This window comes from Echeneis naucrates, chromosome 11 (genome assembly GCF_900963305.1).
Source record: "Echeneis naucrates chromosome 11, fEcheNa1.1, whole genome shotgun sequence".
Classification (NCBI taxonomy): Eukaryota; Metazoa; Chordata; class Actinopteri; order Carangiformes; family Echeneidae; genus Echeneis; species Echeneis naucrates.
Window position 1 is genome coordinate 14,128,926 of NC_042521.1, and position 26,286 is coordinate 14,155,211.

Sequence of the window (26,286 nt, forward strand, 5' to 3'; positions counted from 1 at the left end):
GTGGATTGTGTTGCAGGGTTGTATAAAATGATCGTCTGCTGGCCCCTTGTGGTGAGACAGGGGGACAGGGACAGGAGGACATGCTGCACTGACTGCAGCCTGTTGGCTCGAAACTGCCAGAATACAGTTTTTCACAATTGCTGAAACAGTAAACCTGATACTCTGAACCACATTCTCAGCAGCCTAAAGTCATTTTCCCAATCAAACAATCGTTTGGCCAAACCTTAGACACTGCTCAGGTACTTAGACTCAATTTGCAAAATGCATCTGCTATGCAACAGACTTAGCATGAAACAAGTGCACAGGAATCCCCTTTGAGCACAACTTTGAAAGAGTGAGATCTAAGATATTAGTATGTTCAAGTCAGTGTAACCTGCACACACTTTCAGCACTGATGCCTCCGGTACAATTCTATGCTCATAGTCTATTACTGTAGGTTAGTAGTTGCAGTTGCTGCTGTTGCAGGACTGTAAAATATATTTAATATATATTTAATATATATAAGTCTATCTTTCTGTATCACTCACTGTACTAGACTACTTCTTATCTATTATAGAGTGGTTGAACTGGATTCCTGGACACTTGTTTCATGCTAAGTCTGTTGCATTGGAGGACACGGTCAACAGTTGAGAGAGACACACTGTTGATTCCGTCAAAGTTGACATTGTCCTCAATCACTCTGCTGGATTTCACGGAGTCGGATGGCATTATTTAGAGGAACCATGTCAACAATGACTGCTTCTTGTTGTTGGGAGAAAAGAGCAGTCTTTCAATTCGACAAAGGGGAAAAATGCACTTAGAAACATACGCAGCCAGCAAAAAGAGTATTTTAATGAACATTGCAGTACTTGCAGCACAGTGTTCTGTATGTTAAATGGTGTACAACAAGAAACAATTACCTGTTCTTCCCGATGATGCTGGCCACAGAGAATCTCCTCAAACTGGGATGTTTCTCTCATTGTCATCCCATGAACAAAGACACGGTGCGCCATACTTGCCCAAATTTCCTCACTAATGGTTGTTCTTGGTCTTCCTCGCCCACCACCTCTCCCGCAAACTCTTCCTCCTCTGCCTGTCTGTATGTTTCTGTCCATTGTAGACGGATGCTCTTGTGCCACCGGTACACTCTGAACAGATTTTTATCCTTCCCAATAGGTCAGACCACATCGTTACAAACGTGTTAGATTTTGAGTTGTTGTGTGTTACAGCTGTGTTGGAGTTGTGTTCACATTTTGCTGCCAGTGTTTACAATTTTGCAACACAATTGTATCACAATGTGAAATGTGCTTAATGACACAGTGTGTGTCAGGTTTAGCAAATAATAGCAGATGCGTTTTGCAAATTGAGTCTGAGTACCTGAGCAGTGTCTAAGGTTTGGCCAAACGATTGTTTGATTGGAAGAATGACTTTAGGCCGCTGAGAATGTGGTTCAGAGAATCAGGTTCACTGTTTCAGCAATTGTGAAAAACTGTAATAGTGAACGAATGCTGTGGACCGATCATCTGTATCTACACAGACACACAACATCAGTGTTTAATGTAATAAATGACAAGTTTATTGTTGCACAAAATGTACAAAATAACAAGCAAATGGACAGCCCCCACCCCCCCATAATGTCCCACACCTCCCTCTGGTTCTTTCGCCATAATGAAGCTGAATTTCTGAAACCTATGACTACGGCAAGTCCGATGGTCCAAGCCAAACGCATGGTAATTCTGAGAGACAACACACACCCAATTTCAGCGTCACTGAACAATTAAAAATGAATAAAAACACCTTATTTACACATTTCTGTCAGAACTTTTACAACATGCCATCTATATATTTATACAGAATATGCTTGTGCACATACCCCTGTATAGAAAATATATTATAAGATCAAATGAAATTAGACTAAGGGCTATAGACATCCAAAGTACAGCACTTCTTTTTAATCTCCTTTTGAATCTTTTTTGTTTTCGTTTGTATTTCCCACTTATTGAACGACTTTATCAGTCTCGCACTAAAAGAATGAATTCAAGTTGAATGCAGATGTTGGTGTTGGCTGTATTTTTTTCTTCAGGACCCAAGCTGACCATGTAGATGCCTGTTGAGGAAAGCCTCACATATTTACACTGGAACACTCGGATCCCTCTCTTAAAATGTATGTGTGCAAATTTGACCCTTTTCTGACTTCAAGTTTCTAGTCCTCATGTTTCCTTAAAATGATCATTGATATTTCCATGACTACTGGACTCCATCCTCTCAAATCATCTCCTCCTTGAGCCTGGCTTGGTGATGTAATGAGAACGTAAACCAATCAGCTTTGGCACTAGGTGAGGAAGTAAGTGTGCTGGGTTTTTCTAGAATGGCTTTCTTGGATCTTAACACATTAAAAATTGTTTTTTGTCCCTGTTTGTGCACTAACGTGTAACTACAGAAAAGCTGAATGCCAATCTGATGTTCTTATAATATGAGGTTTCATATATTAGTGCAAAAAAGGGAAGAACAAACCCTTCTCCTTCTCCTGCCAAATGGTATATAATAAGTCAGTACTGTGATATCTAAACCACATTAGCACCATGGAGAGAGACAGAGTATGTGTCGTTATTTAAGTAAAGCCAGACGGCTAGGAGGATGTTTTGTGCTGGAGCATGTACAGCGTTAAGGGCACATACACTACATGGGTGGATGTTTTTATGCCGGGGGGGGGATAAACTACACCTATGCCAAGGATGTATTGGGTGGGAAGGAGGTAGGGGGCGATGAGGAAGAAATCAGAGTGATGATGGAGGCACCCTTAAAACACCACGCTTCCTTTCCTCCAGCCGCACTAATGTAGAAAAGAAATGAAGCAGGTGGAAGCAAATCTCCGGAGTGGATCCATCACATTGCTTCATAATTGCCCTGCGGGTGGAGACCAGTGCAGCTGAGGGACAGAGTGGCGCCGTGTCATGCCACTACATCTGCTGAGGCTCTGGAAATCAGTTTGGGATCAGATTTCTGGGAAAAGGAGATGACGCTGTTTTTTAAAGTGTGTGCAAAAATACTTGTCAGACTACTGCTGGAACATGAACCCCCCCACCCCCCACCCACCCCTTTTTTTGTACATTTTCACTTTGCTTCAGTTCTGACCTTAATATTTCCAATATAGCTTCCTCCTTAAATCTACTTTGCATCTGCTGCTTGTGTTTCACTTTTTTTTAATATATATCTATATTTTCTTTTCTGGCTTTTTTTCTCTTTTCTTACTTTACAAAATGAGAGACAGAATGATGGACAGCTGACAATATATATAATTATTTTCCTCTTCTTATTATCATCAGGTTGCTCTTAAGCTGGAGATGATTTTCTTTGTTCATTGTAAACAAACGGGTTTATCAGCCCCAGATGTTTGTTTCCTTCTCCTCTTCATCCTCCTCCTTCAAGTGCACTCCTTTCCTTCCTCTCTTCACTGCTCTCCTGGTTTTTGTTTTTTCATTGCAGGAGGGCCCTGATTTGTTTGGAGGTGCTGTCATCATTTAGATGCCGTGTTGTATACCTGTAGAAAAAGGTTGCAAAGTGAAATAAGAAAGCTTTTTACTAGTCCCCGTGTGGCACATTTCTGTCTATATCGTCCTCTATCACTGAGCAACACACACACGCGCACACACATACACACCTCAGTGCGTTCAGAAGTCCCTCCACACTGTTGGATGGTTGCTCTTTCAGCACCTTGATGCAGCCCTTCATCTGCCCGGCACAAAGACAACACAGGGCATTAGAGAAAGGTCACTGGGCTCAGATCCATCTAATCCCCTGCTGCTGCTGCCAAACACTGGCTCAAAAACAGCGGGATGTTTGAATACCTATCATACATAAGCAGACCCATGTTTTTATAAGGTTAGCCCAGTGGTTGGGAGCAGTTGATTTAAAAAATGATTTTTGGCTCTCAGTTTGTTTGTTTCACTGGAATGGGCCGATGTATAAATGATAATGTGTTTGATGTTTCAAACAGCATTTGAACATACTTTTATTTGGAATAAGATGCTCCCAGGCTAAGAAAATAATGCGTTAGCAGCTTCTAAAGACATATGAAGGCAGAAGTAGGATCATCTCACAGTGTTGATGTACCATCAGAAAGAAATCCAATGTTGATGGAGGCAAATCATACATTGCATTAGAAGTAGATGGCCTGGCTGGCTAACATCCATTTGTTTTAATGTATGCCAACGTAATATGAGCTCAGTTTGGAAATGTCGGTTTTATATCATTTGAAAAAGTAAAACATTGTGCACTGTTGTATTCATGAATCAGCAAAATTTAGCTATTTTATCTAATACTACAAAAAAGTCATTTTAAAGGGGGTGTTTGACAGGAAACTATAGGCGTGTGCATGCATTTGGAACACTGTTTGTGCACTCACATCAATTTTAGAGGTCTTGGCAAAAGCTCCAACAGGGTGAACATGATCATATAGAATAATGACGCCGACCATCACCCTCATACAGAACAGCATGGTGTCTGTGTTGGTGAACCGACAGCGATACTCCCTGGGACGGACACAAAAGTGGAGGAAAAATGAGATAACCAATGAAACCGAAAGTGCCTTGAATTATAATCTGAGAACAAGCTACAATCTTCAAAGTCCTTTGAGATTGACAAGTTACTGATGACTTTTGATTCACATGCATAAATCTAGTAAAAGAGATTTTAAACTCGGCATGAAGGATGAGGGTACGTCCCTTAGGCGCTGAATAAGTGATTCAGTGTATTGAATTGGTGTCTCAAATTTGAGAAGACCTCTTTTGTGTTCACTCTGAAAAGGGTTGTCAATTAGAAGTTAGACTTCTGTCTTTTGAAGAGGATGACAAGGAGAGAAGGACATGGAAGAGAGCGGGGTTGAAGGGAACAAGGGAACACATTGGAAAGTACTCACGGAGTCTCCAGCATGACACGACACACGCAGGCCATGGTGCTCAGACAGTCCGTGGTGTCCTCTATGGGCAAAGTCTTATTCTAAAGGACGAAGAAAGGAAAACAAGGAATTACTGCACGTACGCCTTTGTGCAATTAATATGTGGCCACTTTGAATGTCCATCCACTCCTTTAAAAACTAATCATCAATTATGTTCCTTTGTAGCTGTGCCCTCTGAGGGGATAAAATGTTGTACCACAAGGTGGAGACAGAGCCCATCTGCAGAGTTCAGTACGAGCACAGGGACAGGAAGGAGGGCAGGCAATCATGACCAGCATGTCCTCTAAATGTTGTATGAGCCTCAGAAGTATTCTTCTGATGTTTTTCCCATCCAAATGCACTGAGGTGTAAAGTCAGAGGCAGACTGCATCTAATCTAAGATACTGTCATGACAGCAAGGCGGAGGAAGAGATGAGTTTTTCACGCAATGGTCCAGCATGGGAACTTGAAGTAAGGACCCAAGTGTATCGGGGAATAAACCGACACTGCACTGAACCCTAACCCTGTAATATTTTGCTATGCGTCACAATTTATCGTGACACTCATCAGCACTGAGGGTGAGGTTGTCAATAGAAACGTATTATTTATTAAGCCTTCACCCGCGATTGTGCTCACTAGATGGATTGGTTATTTGCACTGTGACTCAGCTACATATAATTGACAACTATATAAACATATTTTGCATATTTTGTTAACAGTCTTCTCAGATTTGCTACCTTTTTAAGATAATTCCCTCTAATTGCAGCAACAATCTAAAATGGTTCCATTCCTAACCCCGTTTTAACCAGATTCCTGTGTACACACAAATGCATCAGTAATAGCAATATAATTGAGGATTGGGGAATGATTTGCACATTTTGCTGACAATACCTTTAGACTTAATCTTATGTTTGATTATTAGTATGAATGAGATTCAGCTTCGTGTGACAGTATTTAAAGCTCTAATCTGGTCAGTTCTGACTCACTCTGCCATAGTTAACCATAGGCATAATTAACTTTGACATTTGCTAAAGCACTGATCCGGCATTGGAAACATAGGAACTCTACCTCTGAAACAAACTTGGTGGTGGCATTGCTCAGAGTCTTCAGCATGGGTGTTGCCTCGGCGTAGAAAAGGGACATCCGATTGGCCATCTCATTGTTAACCTCATTCTCTGCCTCCAGCTGTGTGACAATACAAAACGGATGTCATCCCCAACAAAGTCATTCAGATGGCAAAATTGGAGCCGAGTTAATGATGGAGCTAACTTGTGTGCAACTTGATCGGCAAATTAAATATTGAGTGTCCACCTCCACTAGAGTCATGAATGATTGAAAAGAGATGTATAAGCCACACCTGAGCCAGACCTTTTCCCCATGGACTCACCTGCTGATTGTTAAGGCGGTTCCTGCTTATGGTCCTCCTGTAGTAGCTGAAGTCATTCTGAATGGCTGGGTTTGTCATCTGCATGGTGGGCGAGGAGGTGATTTATGTTTTCACAAAGCTATTCAGCACATGTATTGATATTTCAATACAGGAAAGGTCAGAATGTAATTAGAACAAGAATCATTTCCTTCACCTTTAGTTCATCGAAACTGAGTGTAAAATGAAGGATCTCAGCAAACTGTTTGGCCAGAGCCTGCTCTCTCTCCAGATGCTGCATGGGAGCGTAGGGCGGGCTCGTCAGCGCCTCCAGCAGGCTGCGTAGGGCGTTCTCTGCGAAGGTACACATTAGAAATTCATCGACACAAGCCTGAATCTGCATTCAGTACAGCTACTATGCAGGCTTTTATCTGTCATGTTCAGACTGCTGTAATTCTCTCTAATCTGGCCTGGATCAAAAGTTTCTTTGATGTCAACAGCTTGAAAAACAAGATGGAGCAGCAGTAGCAGAAATTTAACCGCGACAGATTCCAATCATTTTGCCCCTGCTCCGTCACCTCCTCATTGGATGTCACTGGATACCTGTTGGGCAGAGCACTTTGGGTGGCTGGCCTTAGGCAGAATAAATAGTCCTTTGGGTCTCTAATGAAAACAAGATTCATGTTCTCACGCCATTCTGGCTAAGATTTAACCTTTAAGGTGACCAGAGATTTACCGACAGACCCCTTTTGCTTCGGGAAAATGTAACTGTGAAACCTTTCCTCTGAATCATATATAAATTTAAATTTGTGTAAATTGAAGGTCTTATGAGAATCACATGAGTCCCCTGTCTATTGCTTGCTGGGCGTCTGAGCTCGTCTCTCCTATGCTGAAATCATGAGATCTCTGACTGACCTGACCATTAAGCCCACATGCCTCAAACATGACGGGTTATAACTGAATTTACATCATTCACTCCAGAATTCCCTCACAGCAATAAACGCTAATATTATCACATCAGATGTTAGTATTACCAGTTGTTGGTCATTAGAGTTAACAGATGTAAAACTGCTTGCATAGCCGCTGACTCTTAGTCTTACGTAGTTTCATTTAACAGTCTCTTTACAAACTCCTTTCAATTGTCCTTTTTTAATTTCACACTCTCACACGTTACTTAGCACAACACGCAGCGTCACAGAGCTGCTAGCGTGGCTGTGAACTCTTGTCTTGTTATGACTGGGTTGGGCCTGGAGACTTAGTTTGATGTTTTCAAAGGTTCTGCAGTTCAGCTGGACACTACTTGTCCTCACTGGCCGCAGGCTGATAAATTTCACCCTACAAGACAAACTCAATGAACATACACTCTGAGTGGTACTCCACAGAGATCATATCACAGCTGAGCGACTTTGTGGCCAGTATGTCAGTGACCATATGAATCCTCTGTGTCACATATGCCACTGAACCAAAGTCTCTTCCTTTCTGGGAGGCCTCTAATAAATTCAGACACTGGATCTGTATCTCTGTCTGTCGTAGTAATGCTTCAGAAGCAAAGTCTCCAGAGCCCCCATCCTTTCCTCTGCATTAAAAATGCATCAGGGCCTTCTATAAATACAGCAGTGAAGTGTTTCATCTAAAGGGCCTGGGCAGAAACCCCACTGTGAGCACAGAGCACACAGTCCCCACATTGAGCCACTGCGTCCTGAAGGTATGGACTGACAGTTTGGATAAAGAGACACTGCAGCTATCTAACTACTGTAGGTGGTACCTCGCAACCTCTTATTTGCCCCTTTGATCAAACACATGCATCAAAAAAGTGGTGCCAGAGGCAAAACGTCGATTGATGTGCTTGTTTGTACTCTTCCGCTTATTAAGATTTGATCTCTTTCCCTCCATAAGTAGAGAAGTAAGGAGGCATCTACAAGATTTTTGTTGAACTGTATCTCAGCTACATTAGTGCTGATACATTATCATCAATTATTAGTCAGCCTTCGTTGTATGGTAAGATGAGAACACGATGTCCATGACATCCAAGTATTATTGGAAGGCAGAGCAGAGGCGGCAGCCAAACTCTATTCTTCTGCATATACTCTCGCTTTCTGTCTCACTCTACACTTTCTCCATCTCTCTCTGTGCTGGATAATCATGTACCACTGTTTCCGTAGCAACGGCTGCCTGGCTGCTGGGTCAGGATGCTGCAGAGATGGCTGAGAGGACATCATGGCGAATGTGTGAGTGAGTGTGTGTGTGTGTGTGTGTGTGTGTGTTAAGAAATTCTGCTGAACTCAAAGCTAACAGACGCTTTTCATTACCTTCCAGTGAACTTCTCCTACTTCTTAGTTAAAGTTCATTGACACATATACATCTCGTCAGTGAGGTGTGATTAAAAAATCTTTCCTGTACTTGTATTTGACAGAGTCACGATGTGCTAACAGTCACGTCTGTCGCATTCAGCTCATGCATGTCTCGCATTCTGTAAAAGACAAATGTGGCTGGTGTTGGCATGCGGTAGTAATCTTCGAGGCAAGTGTTGAATATGTCAGCAGTCATTCACAATGCATAACACCAAAAAAAAAAAAAAAAAGGTTCTTCAATAAATTCTGTCACAAATTCCCCCATTGAAGAAAGATGATTGTGAGTGATTACCCTGAAATGAGGTGGATGAAACAAGGCACCTTTTTGGTGTTTCTTTGGTAACTGCATACTTTTGTTCTAAATTCCTTTTGGCAACTGGCAGCTATAATTTCAGCTCTTATTGGATGCACACAGTATACAATAATGGTCACACTCACCCAGTCGGAGGGAGAACTCATAGAACCTCTTAAGCTTGGCCACCAGAGGGCAGACTGCATTCCAGGCCTTCTCCTGGAGAGCGAGGTCACCTGGGTTCTGGATGGCCTGCAGGCGAAGAGCGCAGGCACAAACACAGATGTTACTTTCTAAAAATGGTTAAAAACCACCCCATCCCTCTCATCCCTGAAGCAAGTTCTCACTTTAGTGAAACAATTTCACCACATTCAAATTCCACATTCCATGTGAAAAACTTCCGTATTAATCTTAGCAAACTTAAGATTTCGTTGAGTCAAATGTCATTTTCAAACAAAACATGATCCAGTTTTATAAACTCGATTTCTGATACTTACCACTGATTTAATAACATTCAACTGTATTTACTGGCATTACAAATCATTTGTTAGAAATATGGTTTCAGTTCCCGTCTTTTACTTCATAAACGGTTGCACTCAGCCACAAGTCCATTTGTTGTCATTGATAGTGTGGATTTACAAATGTGTCAAGAATATAATCCTCCATTTTTAAAATCCATTTAGACATTTCCTGGAACCCTAAACAGGAGTAATTTGGGACTATTTTCAGCTGTGGATTAATACACATGATTATGCACTCGCATGTCATGCAGTGCAACAGTGTGAGTCACTGATGTGGCGGAATATAGTTCCGTGACACAGAGGACTATAATTTACCAGGTTTTGACAATTGATCCAAAACTTCTTAGTTTTGTTGGAATCAGCTTTGGTGTTGGTTCAGAATGTATATCTGTCTGTTCATCTGATAGTAATGTTTATTTTATTATTATTTTGTATTATTCTTATTAACTATGCTAGAGCCATATTCATCATTTTGATCCCTGGTAGGATTACTCTCTCAACCCGACAGCAGCAAAGAAATCTTCAGCAGGTACAGACGTTAAATGAAACACAGTTAAGAGGGTGAGGCTGCTTTTAAGATATGCTTCAAAGTCCTCAAGGTTAGGAAGCAAGTGGAGGAAACGATTCAGCACTATTTGTTAACAAGCAGAGCAACAGCAAGCACTGAGCAATCTGCAGTGGCTGTTCATACTCCAGAGGGAACTGGTTTGCAGTAATGTGATGCTGAGGAATAGCTGAAAACACTTAAACGGTAACTGGTGCTCATCAAGAACTCCATACCAGCTTTCCAACGGACAATATTATTGCCTCCACTGCAACACTGACACTGAAAACAGCATATTGCATGAACGGCCGGATTGAAAAAATATTTTCACACATTGCTACGTCAGCCTGCAGTGTATACATGGTACACTACATGTCAGAGTTTCACCCTGGCAGGCCATGTAAATCACACACGAGTGTTGTGTGTCTGTGCCACGGCTTGTGTTTATTGATGTTCAGCACTTATTGACTGCTTCATGCTCACTTCACGTATCTCCTGGCCCGCGCCATTATAGGACTGCAGCTCGGCTAGGATCCCATGAGCCTCCTCCAGCACAGCGCTGACCTGGTTCCACACGGCTGTCTCTGCCTCTGTGGGTTGGGCATCTAGGAGGGGAGGACGGAAGGAAAGAGCAGAGGGAGGAAATGAGGAAGAGAAGTGGGAGAAGAGAAGGAGAGGGAAGTGAAAGTGCGATGTAAAGTGTGGGTAGAGATGGAAACAGTGAGGAGGGGAGGTGGCAGAGAGTGATGAAAAGTGAGAGGAGATTTGAGGAGGGGAGGAGGTTACTGGCAAAGGAAGGGGCAGAAAACACGAGGTCCTAGAGCCCCGATCACTCATTACACGACTGCAATACAAACATGTCCGTGCAACTGGTAATTACTGCATTTCATTGTGTTAGTGGACATTACAGCCGTCTTATCTAGGGTCAAAATCTGGTCAGTAAATGAATGATCCAATTTATCCATCAGAGAATTGCACCAAGAGACGTGAGAGCTACACTCTGCCACACAGTGAGGTTTGATTAGTGTGGTCACCCAATAAGGACCAGTCAGTGTCATTTCAGGTAACTGCTGGGAAGAGGGTGCCGCTGCCAACAGTTTCATGTGCACCTATAGGACACTTGTCTGACTCCTGAAGTGTCCACATCTCATACAAGCTCAGATAGATTTGATTGTCCCTTCAGATTGATGGAATAGTCTCATCCATCTTTTTCTGCTTTTTTTTTTTTTTTTTGGCCTTGAGATTAAATTGTGAGAAATGTTAAAACAAAAAACGCAGCGGGGGACCAATTTCTGGGCATGCCCACTCCCCTACTTTCTTTGTTTCACACTAACACCCTTGAGCAGCAGACATACTGTAAACTCAATTTTTTTTGCTGCAGGGAACCTCCCAGTCACACTTATCCGTTGTTTGCCCACATGGTGAGCTGCGAGCATTCAGGAGAGATTGTGAGGGACATAATTTAGGGTGTGCCGTCTTGCTTCATCATTGTGTTTGCATTTTGTTATTTTGTTGTTATTTATTTGTTTGTTTCTTTGTTGTTTTTTTTCTCTTCAAGCGATCCGGCTTGATGTGTGACTCAGGTATTAAGTGGAAGCGGGAGTGTGGCCATGCAGTTCTCTACATGAGATAGCACTGCTGATTATTTTCACACCCCTAGGCATTGCCTCCCCGCAGAGAAATAGTTAATCACGAAATAAGTGCTATCCTACACGCACACTGGCTTCCTTAATAAGCACAGCATGCGTTGCTATTTTAGTGTTGAGCTCTCACTAATACAGCCCTGCATTCCTCTGGTAAACAGCTACCTGGTAAACAGCTACATAGTTTGTTCCCTGTTATGAATAATAAGCGAGCATGAAATGCACCGTGCCCCCGGCATTAAAGGAATAGGTTGCATTATTGTCAAGTGAAAAAACTGATAACACTATTATATCAAACTGTCAATTATGAATCTGTGACCAGGAGACATTAGGTTGGCATAGCATTAAGACTGGAGACAGAGTCAAAGTCTGGCCCTGCCCAAAAGAAATGTTTTCTTCACTTACAGGGGTTTAAATGCTTAATAATTTCTTGACGGACACAGTGACTTGTTGGTTTTTTTTTTTTTTTTTTTTGTTGGATGTTTCACAACCTCGCAGAGATGACTAAACTCCAGGAGCTGACCTGGTCCCTCCAGGAAATACTTTTAGATTTAACTCCTGTCTTTGACCAAAACACCTTCTTTTGTTTTGTGGGATGTACAAAACGGTTAATGAAGAAAATATCCACATTTCTAATATTTGCTTCTGATCCGTCAGACATGCCATAGTGACTCTAACATTCAGTCATAAATAGCTTCATGAAACATCATTACATAGTTTCAACCAAACTTTGCTGTGTGACAGAGGTGTCTCACTGAGAGGGAGAGCTCACAGATGGGCTGTGTGTGTGTGTGTGTGTGTGTGTTTACGGGGGGTCTGATTCATTGCATTCGCTTTTGAAGTCAAGTGAGTCACACTCCTAATAAATGGAGGGGAAATTCAGCCTATTTGACAACTGATGTGTCTTGCCAGCAGTGAGCTCTCCCGCTGTAACATACAGTCAGTAAAGGAGGAGAAGGAAGTCAGCTATTAAAGATGAAAAGCGCTTGAGGAAGGGCAGAACACATCAGGATACATTGCAAAGTATCTTCTTCTTAACAGTTCATTTTGTTGTATGGTTCTTATTTATGTAGAAATAAGGATTTTTTAATTTTTTTTCCAGCTCAGTATTTGTAAAAGACATGGCTGACAGTCAGCACTGTTAGCAATAAAAACCTTTGGAGTGGCATTGCTCTGCACCCAGTGCTTATTGGGAATTGTTACACATTCGTTTAAGATTATACAGATACAGATTTAAATATGATGTCAGCAAAACATCCGCATCTTAACTTTATAATCCTGAGAATGTGATTTTGTTGTTGTTTTTGGTTTATTGATTTAATTGAGTTGGTTTGTTTGATTTGGCCCGGAGGAGCTGCTGTGCCTCATAGAGCTACTAGAATGGCTCTTGTTTAGCATTTTGCTTAATGACTTGTTAAGATGGACATTTTCACACTGTAAAGTTTAAAATCCACTGAACGGGAGAATGAGAAGACAAGCCGTATTTCTTTGTTTCAGCTTCTCCCGATCAGTTTCAGTGTCTCACACATATTTAGTACTACACACACACACACACACATACACACACACTCACAGATAGGTCAGACACTCAGGAGGTCACACAAAAGAGGGTGAGGAGATGAGGAGGTGGTGGGATGACGATAGACTTTTTGTTAGCTCTTGTCATCCCAGAGCAACAGAAACCCGCACAGAACTGGCATTCACTGTTTATTTCTCCACAGTTGTAGCTTAGGAGATGAGATCAAAGCATTATTGTTGTCATTCTGCCACAGCGTCACCATGCCATTGTGCATCTGTCTTAATCTATTAAGATGTGGTGTGTGTTTGTGTGAATAAGATTCCTTAGAAAGAAGCCAAATGGCTTTCAAATGCCAGTCCCTGGAGCAGAAATCAAAAGATAAAGAAAGGGAGGAGGAGAAGGGGAAAAAGGAGGGAACGTAAAGTTGGCACAATGGTCGGCTAAGTTTGATGGAATGGGGGGGTAAACGCAACATAGAGAAAGGATAACTCAAATAAATAAGAAGCGGATGGTCTCACGTTCAAAGTCAAGGAAAACTATTGGGCCATGCTCAAGTTCGGCGCAAGCCAGCACTTTCAGGAGGTTTCCCATGAGCCCCCTGGAACAGAGAGAGGGAACAAGTCTGTGGGTGATGAGGGGACGGGTTTTGGGGGTTGTGCACACAAGGTATGTGCGTGAGTGAATGTGTCAGCTGAGGGTGTGTGTATGTATGTATGTGTGTGTGTACAGTACAGGCCAAAAGTTTGGACACACCTTCTCATTCAAATGAATAGGAAAGTGTGTCCAAACTTTTGGCCTGGACTGTATATATATATATATATGTGTGTGTGTGTGTGTGTGTGTGTGTGCATGTGCGTGTGCGTGTGTGTGTGTATGCGTGCGTGCATGCGTGTGTGGGGTGTTTGGGGGTTGAAGGTGTCAGGGTGGGGGTCGGATGAGAGGGGGTTGGTGGGATGGTGTGATATCGTGATGGAAGTATACCCTGGGTGAAGTATGGCAACACGGACAGAGGGTATCTTTAGTCCCACTCTTACTGTCGCATTAATTACAGCATTCCTCAAGGTTAAAGGTGAAATGGGTTTGGGCATAAAGACGAAAGAAAAGCTATTTAAAATCTGTAATTTTTATTCACATGATTCTATATAAAATGTAATGCATGGTTTCAGTTTGAACAGACAACTAAAAATAAATTAACCAAGAGGAAAAAGCATTTCAAATAATTCGATGAAAAATTATAGATAAAATCTGCTTTATTGTGACTCTTAGGAAATTTTGTTAAATTGTGCTGAAACAAATAATGTTGTTGTTTCAGAGGTAACTGCTGACCTGAGTCTGCTCTGAAAATATATATTGACGTTTGTTTGTCTACTATGTATTTACGTCACGTCATCTATCATTATACAGAATAGCTCTTAACATTACAAAACACTAAGAGTGGGATTAGAGAGCAGCTGAATAATGACAAACTACACCCACAACTGCACTCCATCACACCGTCACCAGCTCACATCCAGATATACATCCCCTGACCCTGCCCAGCAACCTCCCCGATGAACACACCTTTGCTCCACACACACACACACACACACACACGCACACACACATACACATGCACACACGCACACACGCACACACACACACACACACACACACACACACACACACACACACACGTGAGCTCACATTTCAAACACACAGACATGTGCACACAACCCGGTGCTCACTTACTTTCAAAGTCCAGGAAAAAATGTGGACAGTTCTCTAAATCCTTGCCAAGGACCTTAATGAGGTTCCCCATGGCTGGCGACCTGGACGGGAGGAAACAACAAAATGCATACAGTACACAGAACCTGGCAACCCGCATGAAAATACACAACATGCACATGGCGAACACAGCAGGTTGTGTCTGTTTTAGTTTTTTTACCCATCTGCACTTGTCTAATTATCTCATCTTCCTCTACTTCTCCATCTGCCTGTCTAAGAAATGTGTCCGGAGCAAAGTCAGACATTCCAGTCATAAATGACACTGATCACAGTTTGTGTCCAATGCGCAGCGTATGCTGTATTAAATTACAAGGGGACCTAAATCCAACAGCGAATCATTTAGCTCCCTCATTGGGAGACAGAGACCTGAGCAGTGGTTTTAATCCATTTACATGACTATAGTAACCCAATAAAAGCCTGCTATATACAGGCTGCTCTCCACTAATGCTCTTCATGCATCGCAGTCTATAGATACTTTAAGACAAGCTCTTTATACTTCATACCCGAAGGGCAGATGCCAGCACTTTATGAAACCAATGATCCAAGCTTCATTAGATTATCGTGCAGGTCAGACGGGCAGGATATGCCTGCCTACATGGTAATATTAGTGCACTGTACATGTTCTTATGCAACGCCATAAACAACACACAGTGTTCATGTATGTCAAAATATAATACAGGGTTCCAGATTTCAGCTTCTTTAATCCAGTCATGCGTGGTAGAGCTAACACGGCTTGTGCTGTCAAATAATGTTTAGTTCAGGTTTGGTCAATATCACAAAGATGAGAGTTTGAATTTGCCACAAAATATGAACACTGAACAGCTTCATCTTCAGCTGAAGGAGAAAGAATATGTATGTGATACTAGATTATATAGAACCTTTAATGATTATAAAGTTTCTTTGCTGCCAAATGTGTGATTGTCACTTGACAAGTGCTTCAGCTTTCATTGTAAATATAAGACAAAAGGTTTTAAAGGCCTTCTAGGCAGAGTTAAGGAGTGAGCCTACCTCTAGGCTGATGAATAATGTTAACTTTAGCTATGTAGCAATTGCAAGACGAGCGGATCTTAGTGGAGAAATTTAATGAAAATGGCTGGTGAGGCGTAGACGAGGGAGAGGGTTAGAAAGCGTGCGTGTAACAAACACATGGTAAACAGAAAATCCAAGACAAATTCAATATTCATAAACGACTCTCAGCCGTACAAATATGAAAGTCGCCCCCTTAATCGTCCTCATTTGCCCACCCCCCTGAATCTTTGAGGGACTGTGGTGGCAGAAGGCAGAAGGCCGCTGCCAAGTTTCACTTCCTCTGGCCTCCACCCTATCTGTTTATGTGCTGTGTTTGCAAGCACAAAACCTGTCAGTTTCTCCTCATGAGACTGATTTATGGTCTGAATTAGCATGTTTACAAGATGGCATCATCCTGTATGGGGAAAAAAAAAAGATCTTTTTACAGTTACTCAGCAAGAAGTGTTGTTGCAATGCAGCACTGAGGTACACATGAGAAAGCGATGGCTTTACACCATCCAGTTGCTGAGGCAGCGTGATGACATTCTCCAAAGTAGCACTTTTCCCTTCAGACACGAGGGTTACTGCGTATCATAGGTTGACTCTGCCTGCAATATCTGTTGGGAGGCTAAGAAAGGGAGTTGTATGCTGAGTCACTGCTCCTTCTAACCCAAGAGCAGCAGTCCAAAGGTACAAAGCGCAGCCTGTCTCCTTCTGACTTTAAGACCACCTGCTCCAAGACACTCACTGAACTGACTCTATGAATATATGAATAAACAATTCATATCTTCGGCCTGACAAGGTGATTGCAAAGGCAAAGTCAAGCTAAGATTGATATCGGAGCTTTATATGAGACAATGAAAGCTGTATGAATCGTTGTGTGTTAGTGGTAGCTGCACAGCAGGCAGACACACACACACACACACACACACACACACACTACAACACATACATCGAGTCTGGAGCAGCATGTGGTCCATCCAGAGAGCAGAGCTCGGCTGATGGTTGCCAGGATACCGTTGGCCTGGCAATATCGCCTGCTCATCTCAGCAGAAGATGTCGACAAAAGGCATCCAGCTCGCTGGAGCTGATGCATCAGTCTTTACAAGTTAAACCTAAATCAGTTGAAGAGCACATCTGGGAAACTCAAAGATGCACCTCATAGAACCTTAAAGCCACCAGCAGCCTCTCACGCCTCTCTCTTCTTACCCTCTTTTCCTCTGAGCGCCTTACTTCTCCTTTACCGTCGATTTCCTCTCCCCGGTCCTCTCTGTCCTCGCCCTCTGTTTTATAAAATTGTTGCAGTAAGTAAATCCCAGGTTGGCTCTGTGTGATATCTAGAGTCCCAACGATGGCACTGGTTGCCACTCTCTGCTTTTTTTAGAGACTGATGTAAACTTCTGCTCCACCGCTTTGTCTCTCCCTCTCTCTCTCTCTGTCCACTTCACACTTCTCTTTTTCAGTCAGCTATTTAAAAGACTGTGGTTAGCTCTATTTAACCTATGCACTAGATGTTCAGGGGTTTGGGTTGTTTTTTTGTTTTAGTTTTTTTTTCAATCTCTTATTTTGTAGAACATTACACTCTGCTAGGATAGCAAAGAAATACTGCATGATGATATTCAGTGTAATTTACATTTATATCCTTGTCCCCTGGCTGTACTGTGCTGATGTATCATGCTTACATCTGTATCACTTCAATTTATTTTCCCCAAAAAGAGTAAACGCCTTCTCTCTTTATGTTTCTGACGTCAGAATGGGTTCCTCAAAAATATCCCCTCCAGCTCTCCTCTCTGCCTCACTTCTCTATTTCATCACTTAGCAGCACTCTCCCGGCTCCTCTGGCCTTGTCTTGTCACAGCACATTTCTGTGACGATGCCATTCAGTTTCACTGGTGGACCAACTCTAAGTGGCAGAACAAATGCACATTTGCTTTTTAACTTGTAGATTGGGTTCATAATCTACTTCATATCACAACCAGTGGGTGGATAACAGACGGTTTGATCATTTGGACATGGCATTCTGTGAAGTAGGAAGTGTGCTTGGTGGCCACTGCTTGCAGTTTCTGTTACACATAAACACGCAAAATGTTTGCAGTCAGCCAGCGTGAAAGTGGAGCAAAGTGCCTCTCTTATGCAACTGCACAGCTCACAGCTCTCATCTGTAGTCTGGCAAGAGAGACTAAACCGAAGGGCTTCTCGAGTCTTAATACAGACGCAGCTCTGCTCCCATATGGTGGCTGAAAAGCAAACCTGGTCCAGCCTTGAAGGAAAGCAGCAGAGCTAAGGCCTCCCAGACTCCTTTCAGCTCTTTCTGAAAGATTCTTCCTGTTGTCCATCAGTGTGGATTTAGTGAGCACAGAAAAAGCCCTGCTTGTCCTTGCCTAACCTCTATTAACTCACCAAGAAGACCATCTAAACTCCCTCTCTCCGTCTATGGCTGCCACTATAACCTGTCATTCTGTCACACAATGGCCAACGGGGTATTAACTTGCCTGGGAATCAAACCCATTCAGTGTGCTGCGACTGCACTCTCCTAGCTCTCCAATTGTCCATCCATCTCTCCACTGCCCAGCTTGCCCATATGGTGCTTTGCTGTGTCCTTATTTTTCAGCTGTTGTGCAATTTCTTCTCCCAGCTCAGTTTCTTTCATCTTCTATTCCTACCTTCGCTTGTGTTTATCCCTCTGGAACACTTCACTGCATCAACCAGGGCTTGTCAGCTCCACACAGTGGTTACAGCATCAGCACCCACCAACTGACAAATAGACAGGTAGACAGAGAGAAAGTGAAATTAACATATATTTCAAATTCCTCTACAATGTAGGTGAAAGTGTGGATTTTGGTTTTCAGATACTCAGCGTCGGCAAGGGCAAAGGAAAGCATCAGTGGAGAAATGAAGGGCTACAGAGGACAAATGAACATAAGAGCTAAAAATAGTAAGGCTGATGCATTAACCTTTGAAGTGAGGATATGAGTTTACTCAGTGAAGCTTGCAATGAAACTTCTTCCACCCCAGATTTAAAGTGTTGCCACATCTGAAGATGTCTATCAGTCCATACATTTTTGTCCAACAGGGGACAGCAAAGACAAACTGAATACAAAATTAGCATTTTCATATAAATATATAATCCAAATACGCTAGCATGGACCTCTGCACAAAGGTGTCCCTTTTCTGTGGGCTTCCCAGGCTGTAGCTGGTTTTTAAGAGTGAAAAGAAATAAATAAAAAACAGACAGAAGGAGGAGAGCATGACAGGGAGCAGCTACTCGAACGGTATCCAATCAGATATTTCTCCGTTTGATAGCATGGTTATTAGTTAGAACTGGTGTGAGGAAGGACAACAAAGAGAAGCTCATCCTCTGTCTGGGTAGGGGAACGTACAGTTAGGCCCAGAAATATTTGGACATTGACACAATGCATGTCACCACACATTGGATTTGAAATGAAACAGCTGAGATCTAATTGAACTGCCTGACTTTCAGGTTTAATTCAAGGGGTTGAACAAATAACAAATATCCTATGAAATGTTTAGGAATTGCAACCGTCTTTAATACAAAGTCTCCTCATTTCAGGGGCTCAAAAGTGATTGGACAAATTAACATGACCATAAACGAAGGGTTAATGTTTAATATATTGGGAATCCTTTGCATGCAGTAACTGCCTGACCATCACTAAACGCTGGGTTTCCTCCTTTGTGATGCTTTGCCAGGCCTTCACTGCGGCAGTCTTAAGTTGTTGCCTGAGGTTTTGTCTGAAGCAAGTGAACTGCATGCTGGATCGGGCTGAGGTCTGGTGATTGACTCGGCCATTGTAGAATATTCCACTTCTTTAGCTTAAAAAAAAAAAAACTCCTGGGTCCACTGCAGCACCGTCCCATCAGCTTTGATGCATTTGGCTGAATCTGAGCAGAAAGTGTATCTCTACACACTTCAGCATTCATCCGACGGACGGCCTCCGTCTTCTGCCACAGCATCAGTAAACACTAGCGGCCCAGTGCCATTGAAGCCATGCCCATACCATCACACTGCCTTCACCGTGTTTTCCAGAAGATGTGGTGTGCTTTGGCTCATGAGCCGTTCCAAGCCTTCTCCATACCTTCTTCTTCCCATCATTGTGCTACAGGTTGATTTTAGTTTCATCTGTCCAGAGAAAGTTGTTCCAGAGCTGGGCTGGCTTCTTCAGATGTTTTTTTTTTTTTTTTTGGCAAAGTCTAACCTGGCTGTTCTATTTTGAGGCTGATTAATGGTTTGCACCATGTGGTGAGCCCTCTGTATTTGCTCTCATGAAGTCTTCTCCTTATGGTAGTCGTGGATACTGATACACCTACTTCCAGGAGATTGTTCTTCACTTGGATGGATGTTGTGAGGGGGTTTTTCTTCACCATGGAAAGGATCCGGCGATCATCCACCACTGTTGTCTTCCGTGGACTTCCAGGCCTTTCTGAGTTCCCAGTGCGCTCTTTTTTCCTCAGCATGTACCAAACTGTTGACACTTCTAACATTTCTGCCATCTCTCTGATGGATTTCTTCTTTTTTTTTAGACTAAGGATGGTCTGTTTCACCTCCACTGAGAGCGGCTTTGACTGCATGTTGTGGGTTCACAGCAACAGCTTCAGAATGCCATTGCCACACCTGGAATCAACTCCAGGCTTTACCTGCTTAATTGATGATGACATAACGAAGTCATAACTCACACCTGTCCACGAAACAGCTTTTGGGTGACTTCTGGTCCCTTCAAAAAGAGGCGGCTACATATTAAAGAGCTGTAATTCAATCAAATCAATCAATCAATCAATTAAATCAAATTAAAGCTGTGAGTCTGCACTTTAAGCCAATATTGATTACATAACTGTAGCTTGTATATTTTTTTTACCACCACTTTAACATGTCTGCAATAGAAAATTCTCATCAAGCTATTCTCATTCATGTTGTGCTTCTCACAACATTGTCTTGCCCGCCGCCTGGTGTAACTATTAACACTACTGCTGTTGCCCTTGCATCATCGAATCTCATTGGCAGAGAGTGCAGACAGGAGAGAGACGAGGTGCTTGGAAGAATAGTTGCCAGGGAAACACAACCTCTTATTCTCATGGCAACACGTAGTCAAGTTACTGTTCAGTGTTATCAATCATGTGTGGTTTGGACGGATGAACTATACTTCCCTTAATCTCTCAAGTGTTTGAGACACCAGAGCATCGACTTTCCTTCCTTGTGGGGGTTGTAAACCAAATTACCCACTCCTAGAATTACACGTCTCCTACCTTACATCAAGAGTTTTGTTTTGACTACATGTCCAATTCAGGTAAAGTGCCTCGTGCCTATTGATTTTCTCTTTCAGGGAAAGGGTAAAGGTCAAGCATTACTTCAGACATAGTGAGGTCAGGAGAGGGGAAGCCTTGGCTTGGGAAGTGAATACTCGTGAACAGAATTATGGTAAACTGAGTCTTTAAAGTGATTCTACCCTTTGTTCCTGAGTGGAGATTTATTTTGTAGTCTTTGTTTGTTGTTAGCATTCTGCTCTTGAACCTATTGAATTAATGTGAACTCCCTGTCCACAATAAGAGGTCAAGTCCATTTTCATGTGTCAAACTGCAGTTGTATTCGTTTTAAACAGGACGTTCATGTAAAACCAGCTCTATGCAGCTGTTGTCATAGCTATTAATGGTTGTAGCAAATCAAATCAAATGTTCCTGCAGCTTCAGGGCCCTGACTACACATTTTGATGGATTACTATTTTCAATTCTGCTAATCAGCTGAGTGCTTTAGTTTTCCCTTTGCGCACCACCTGTTCTCTTTTTTCAGCACTGCTTTATCTGAAACTTTGATTTCCATCGATGTGCATGCTGTACAAATACTAGTTCACCCCTGTCACCTTTATATTTTCATTTAGTGTCTTCACATATTTTAAATATTAGACGATGATCCAGTTGGTGTTGACTAATGCTTATTTTTATAATCAATTAATCCACTGATTATTTTCTGAATTTTTATTATAAAATATTAGCGTGAAGGTGTGAAATGTGTGAGGTAATTATGTTTTTGAGTGGCTTGTGTTGTTTTGTCCAAACAGCGCATCATCCAGTGAACTAAAGTTCACAACCTTCTGTTTAATGTTTTCCTGAAGGGCTACACATCTGAATTCCCTCTCTCTGTACCGGATGCCCAGTGGACCTAAACCTGAACACATTTATCGAATCAGTGAGAAAACTTTTGGAAAACCCATTAACAATTTTTATCGAGGTAGACACACAATAAAAATTGACACTTTTTCTTTACAGCTTTGAGTGGTTATTGGTTTTGTGTATTAATTATCAACAAATTTTTGCAGGTCTACCCCAATGAAGGTTTTGACCATGGTATTATCTGTTTATTTTAGTGATAAATGGGAAAAAAATTTAGATATTAATATTTAGATTTTGAATCCATTGCTATTCAGTTTGCTTCAGGAAGATTTTGATATTTCAGTTGCTGCTTGATGATCCCCATCATGAATCAGTGTCATGCTGATCAGATAGTAGATCTTTTCCAGAGAGTGGCCCTTGTTAGAGAAGTCTAGAAGGGGAAGTTTTTAAATATACAGCTGCTCTTTCAGCAAATTCAGAGCCAACGGGGAGAGTCACGAGGTCTGAAGCGGGAAAAGGAAGAAAGGCACAGATCAACAAGTCATTGTATGCAGACATCTCTGCTTTGTAGAGTTTGAGGTATTGAGCTGTTGTTAGTTTTGCTCAGTGAACAGGTCAGGCTGACCGGCTCGCTCCCTCTTTGTCTTTCATTCCTTCTCAACTTTTCGTCCACTCCCTCGCCACACCCCCTCTCCACCACCTGTTCAGTCCAAGCTCCTCCTTTATGCAGCCCCCTTCATTCGCTCATCTTCTTGCCGAACACCCTTTTGACCTCTTCCTTTGTGACCGTGTCCGTTTACAGGCTACCTCTACCTTCTCTGTCTTCACTCTGAGCATATACTCACTAAAGATAGACGAGTGCTGGAAACGGTGCTGTATCACCAAGTCATGTGTTTGAAGAGAAAAGATTGATGTGGCAAAAACTGAACATCTAAAGCACAATTAATCTTCCATTTATTTAGCAACGAGTTCCTAGGCTGATATTACGTATAAATTATACCATAGAAATTATTATGCTAGGTGGGAGAGAAAATGGGTCATGCTCACATACAGGATGGCATCTTTTTAGTGGGAAAAGGGAGGAGAAAAGAGAGGGAAAGGAAAGAGAGAGAGAAAAATCAGGAGACCAGGGACATGTGCATTGACAAAGAGCCACTTTGAGGAGTAAAATAGGAGGTGGCAGTGTCAGACTCAGCTCCACTAAAGATTGACCGCCGATGGAATGCTACAGCCAATTTGCCTCAGGCAGATGCACGCGCACACACACACACACACACACAATCACAATTATAGATAGCGCTGTCCCTCGCTGAGGTGAGGAGGGAATGAGAATAAAAGGGGAGAGTGGCCGAGTGCAAGAGCAAAGGATGCTGAGGCGGAGTGCAAGAGAGAATGAGAACGACAGAAATGGAAGGAGAAGGTTACGATTCTCCTGCGTCACCCCTCCCCCTTCTCTCTTTCTCTCACACACACACACACACACACACACACACACACAGACATTTACACACACTGCCTGAGCCTGAGTCCAGAGCAGCGCATGGTGCCTCATGAAAGGGCGATTGCAAATGAGCATTGTGATTCTGTGCTGCATGGCTGACAAAGAAAGAGGGAGGATGGAGTGAGAGACAGAGAGAAGAATAACTGAGAGGAAGATCGAAAGCGATGGAATGGCATGTTTAAGCTGTACTTAAATCCCATTCTATTGTTTAACATGCTTCAGTCCGATCATTTTCCAAGTGAAATAAAGAACTGGAGCAGCAACTGAGGGAATTAAGGGTCTATTGGCACCGAGGTAGATGAAACCTGAACTCTGATGTGTTTTTACAGTATAGATATTTTGTGTTTGAATTTGTTTTATGCAGTGCCCTGTTTATGACTGTATCATAACATGGTGAAATAATCCATTTCCACTTTTCCCCAATTTCCTCCAATGAAGAGATTAATATATGCCTTTTATTTAATACAGCCATTAATATTTGAAGAGCGCAGTTTGGCTCAGGGGCGTTGTGAACTGTGGAAAAGCGGAGTTGGAAACATTAAAGCGTCGGATTTTAGATATAGGAGCAATTTCCTCTTTGTGCTTCAGCTGTCGGAGGACGGATGGCTGTAAAGCCATCTTTTGTTATGTTTATTTGTGATGTGTAATGCCAATTAGCTGCCATCAAAGAGAGCTCTATAGGCTTTTAGGGGTCTACGTGTTCTAGCAAGGGGCTCGTGATGTGTCTGTGTGCATATATGTGTGTGGTGTTTGAATATATTTTGCGCCCCCCCGCTTCCCTGTCCTTCTCTGACCCCCTGCTGTCTGTAAACAAAGAAAGAAGCAATATACAGTACGCCTGTACAGACAGTTGGTCTTTGTCCCAGAAAGACCGCTTACACACTGATTTCAGTGAGTCAGGATGTGTGCATGCGTGTGTGTCTTTGAACAAGTGAAGGCAATTTCATTGGGATATATGTGCAGGTCCCACAGCTGATGTTTAAGATGTTTAGCTGAATTAAACATCTTCAGGTGATTGTCAGGGCCTGTGCTGAGTCCTCATAGGGACAGTGCAGTCCCAAGGTCTTGGTTAAGGGTGAGACATAAAATGGTTATGGGTAGGGTTGGCTGTTCAAAGTGAATGGAAGTCCATGCCACAGCCTAACGAGGACAACTGCGCAAGTGAGAGACAGGGAAAGAGAGAGAGGCGGTCACTATTATAAAACCGAACATAAAGGCAGTTTGGATTGAACTTACTGGCTTCTCTCTCTCTTCTCTCCCCTTCAACTCTCCTTCACTCTTTCAGCCCATTTGTTGTCTGCCTGTCTTTCTGTCTCTCCACCTCCCTGTCTATTGTCTGTGCATCAGCCAGTCTTCGCCTTTTTAACCCGACTGCTTTCTTTGTGCAGCAGTCAGAATTATAAATTCCTCCTTATCCTTCACCTTCTATGTCAACCTCTTTCTTTCACATTGTCTCTGTTCCAACTCCATACCCTAATCTGGTATGATTTCACAGATGCAGACAGAAAATATGACATGAGGGAGAAGGAGAAAAAGTTCTTCAATTGCTCCTATGCCAATCAATATAGCAGTCATGCTCCCGGTCAAGTAACATTTAATGAATTTGGCAGAAAAACTGTGTCCCTACAAGAGTCGTTTGTATGAATATTATTACAATAAAGAATTGGGACGCAGCATGTGTCTCAATCTCTCTGCCAGAGCACATGACCACAGAGAATGAATGAATGAGTGGGATGACCCCAGTGTGACCTAGAATCTATATTCAGCTGTGTGCGTCAAAGTCGTCTCCTCTCTACATACCGGGAAGAGCAGGCATGTCCTTGAGGCAACGCTCCATCACATTGTGCTGCAGTGTGTCTCAGATAGCAGAGGATGCAGTGTTACACTGTTCTCTGTCCCACTGGGAGTAGAGGGATAGCAGCCAGTCTCAGATATAGGAAATGGCCTGCGATTTAAGGTATGGGCTCAAGCTGACGCAGAGAAAAAAGTAATTGATCGAACAGAATGAGAGCGAACTGGAAGAGAGTCGGTTTGGGACGCGCAGATGGATCGCTTGTGTCAAAGTTTTAAATCTTTGGCTGTTCATTAGGGTTTATTTCTGTCCGGGGATTTATTTTTGAGCTATATGCCTGTTTGTACTTGTACTGTTAGATAGAAAACAATATATACCGTGGATGGATCCTCACTGGCTCGAGCTGGGCTAATTAGTGAGCACATGTGTGTGTTCGTGTAAATAGGAAGGGGAAAAGATAGTTTGTGGTCTCACAAGCCTGATCAAACAATGAACACTAGCATTGCTGCCAGAGTCCTAGTGTGCCCATGGCAGATCTGGCATAGACACATGTGAACAAACACACACACATGCAAACAGACAGGAAGATATAAAGACCTGCAGTGAAGAGAGTGAAATGAGAACTGACCCTTCGCGTAGGCCCTTCCTCCTTGGTTGCTGTAGTTAAGCCTGTTTGGTTTTCTTTTTTCACGTGACTCAGTTTTACCAGTTGAAACTTTGTCATTTACTTTTTGCAAGCTTGGGGTCTTGGGAAATGCCCATTCTGCCTTAGAAATCACATTATTTGTTTGTTTATGTCCGTAACGTCATCTAATGACATCTTTTCACTTTTCAAGCAGCCTTTAGATACTTTCCACTCAAAATAGACGGTGAAGCCGGTAATGCCATAGTGCAAATATCCTTAAATCAATTACAGCGGAGTCAGAGCTAATTATTTTAGTCCATGGAATCAT

At 42.4% G+C, this 26,286-nt stretch overlaps 1 protein-coding gene across 10 annotated transcripts in view; it reads right to left on the minus strand.

Moving 5' to 3' along the window:
• Positions 1-1,987: 1,987 nt before the first annotated feature.
• fam49al (family with sequence similarity 49 member A, like) overlaps positions 1,988-26,286 on the minus strand; it is a 30,111-nt gene continuing 5,812 nt past the window's right edge. Inside the window, exons 1-12 of one of the 10 annotated variants that reach the window (XM_029513390.1) lie at positions 17,130-17,549; positions 14,877-14,956; positions 13,667-13,746; positions 10,470-10,591; positions 9,068-9,173; positions 6,496-6,632; positions 6,303-6,380; positions 5,984-6,100; positions 4,898-4,977; positions 4,385-4,511; positions 3,641-3,711; positions 1,988-3,520 (exon numbers count right to left, since the gene is read on the minus strand). In XM_029513390.1, the coding sequence (XP_029369250.1) occupies positions 3,457-3,520; positions 3,641-3,711; positions 4,385-4,511; positions 4,898-4,977; positions 5,984-6,100; positions 6,303-6,380; positions 6,496-6,632; positions 9,068-9,173; positions 10,470-10,591; positions 13,667-13,739 (975 nt within the window). In that variant the 5' untranslated portion in view covers positions 13,740-13,746; positions 14,877-14,956; positions 17,130-17,549 and the 3' untranslated portion in view covers positions 1,988-3,456. The other 9 variants (XM_029513388.1, XM_029513385.1, XM_029513387.1 and 6 more) reach the window with 9 other exon arrangements.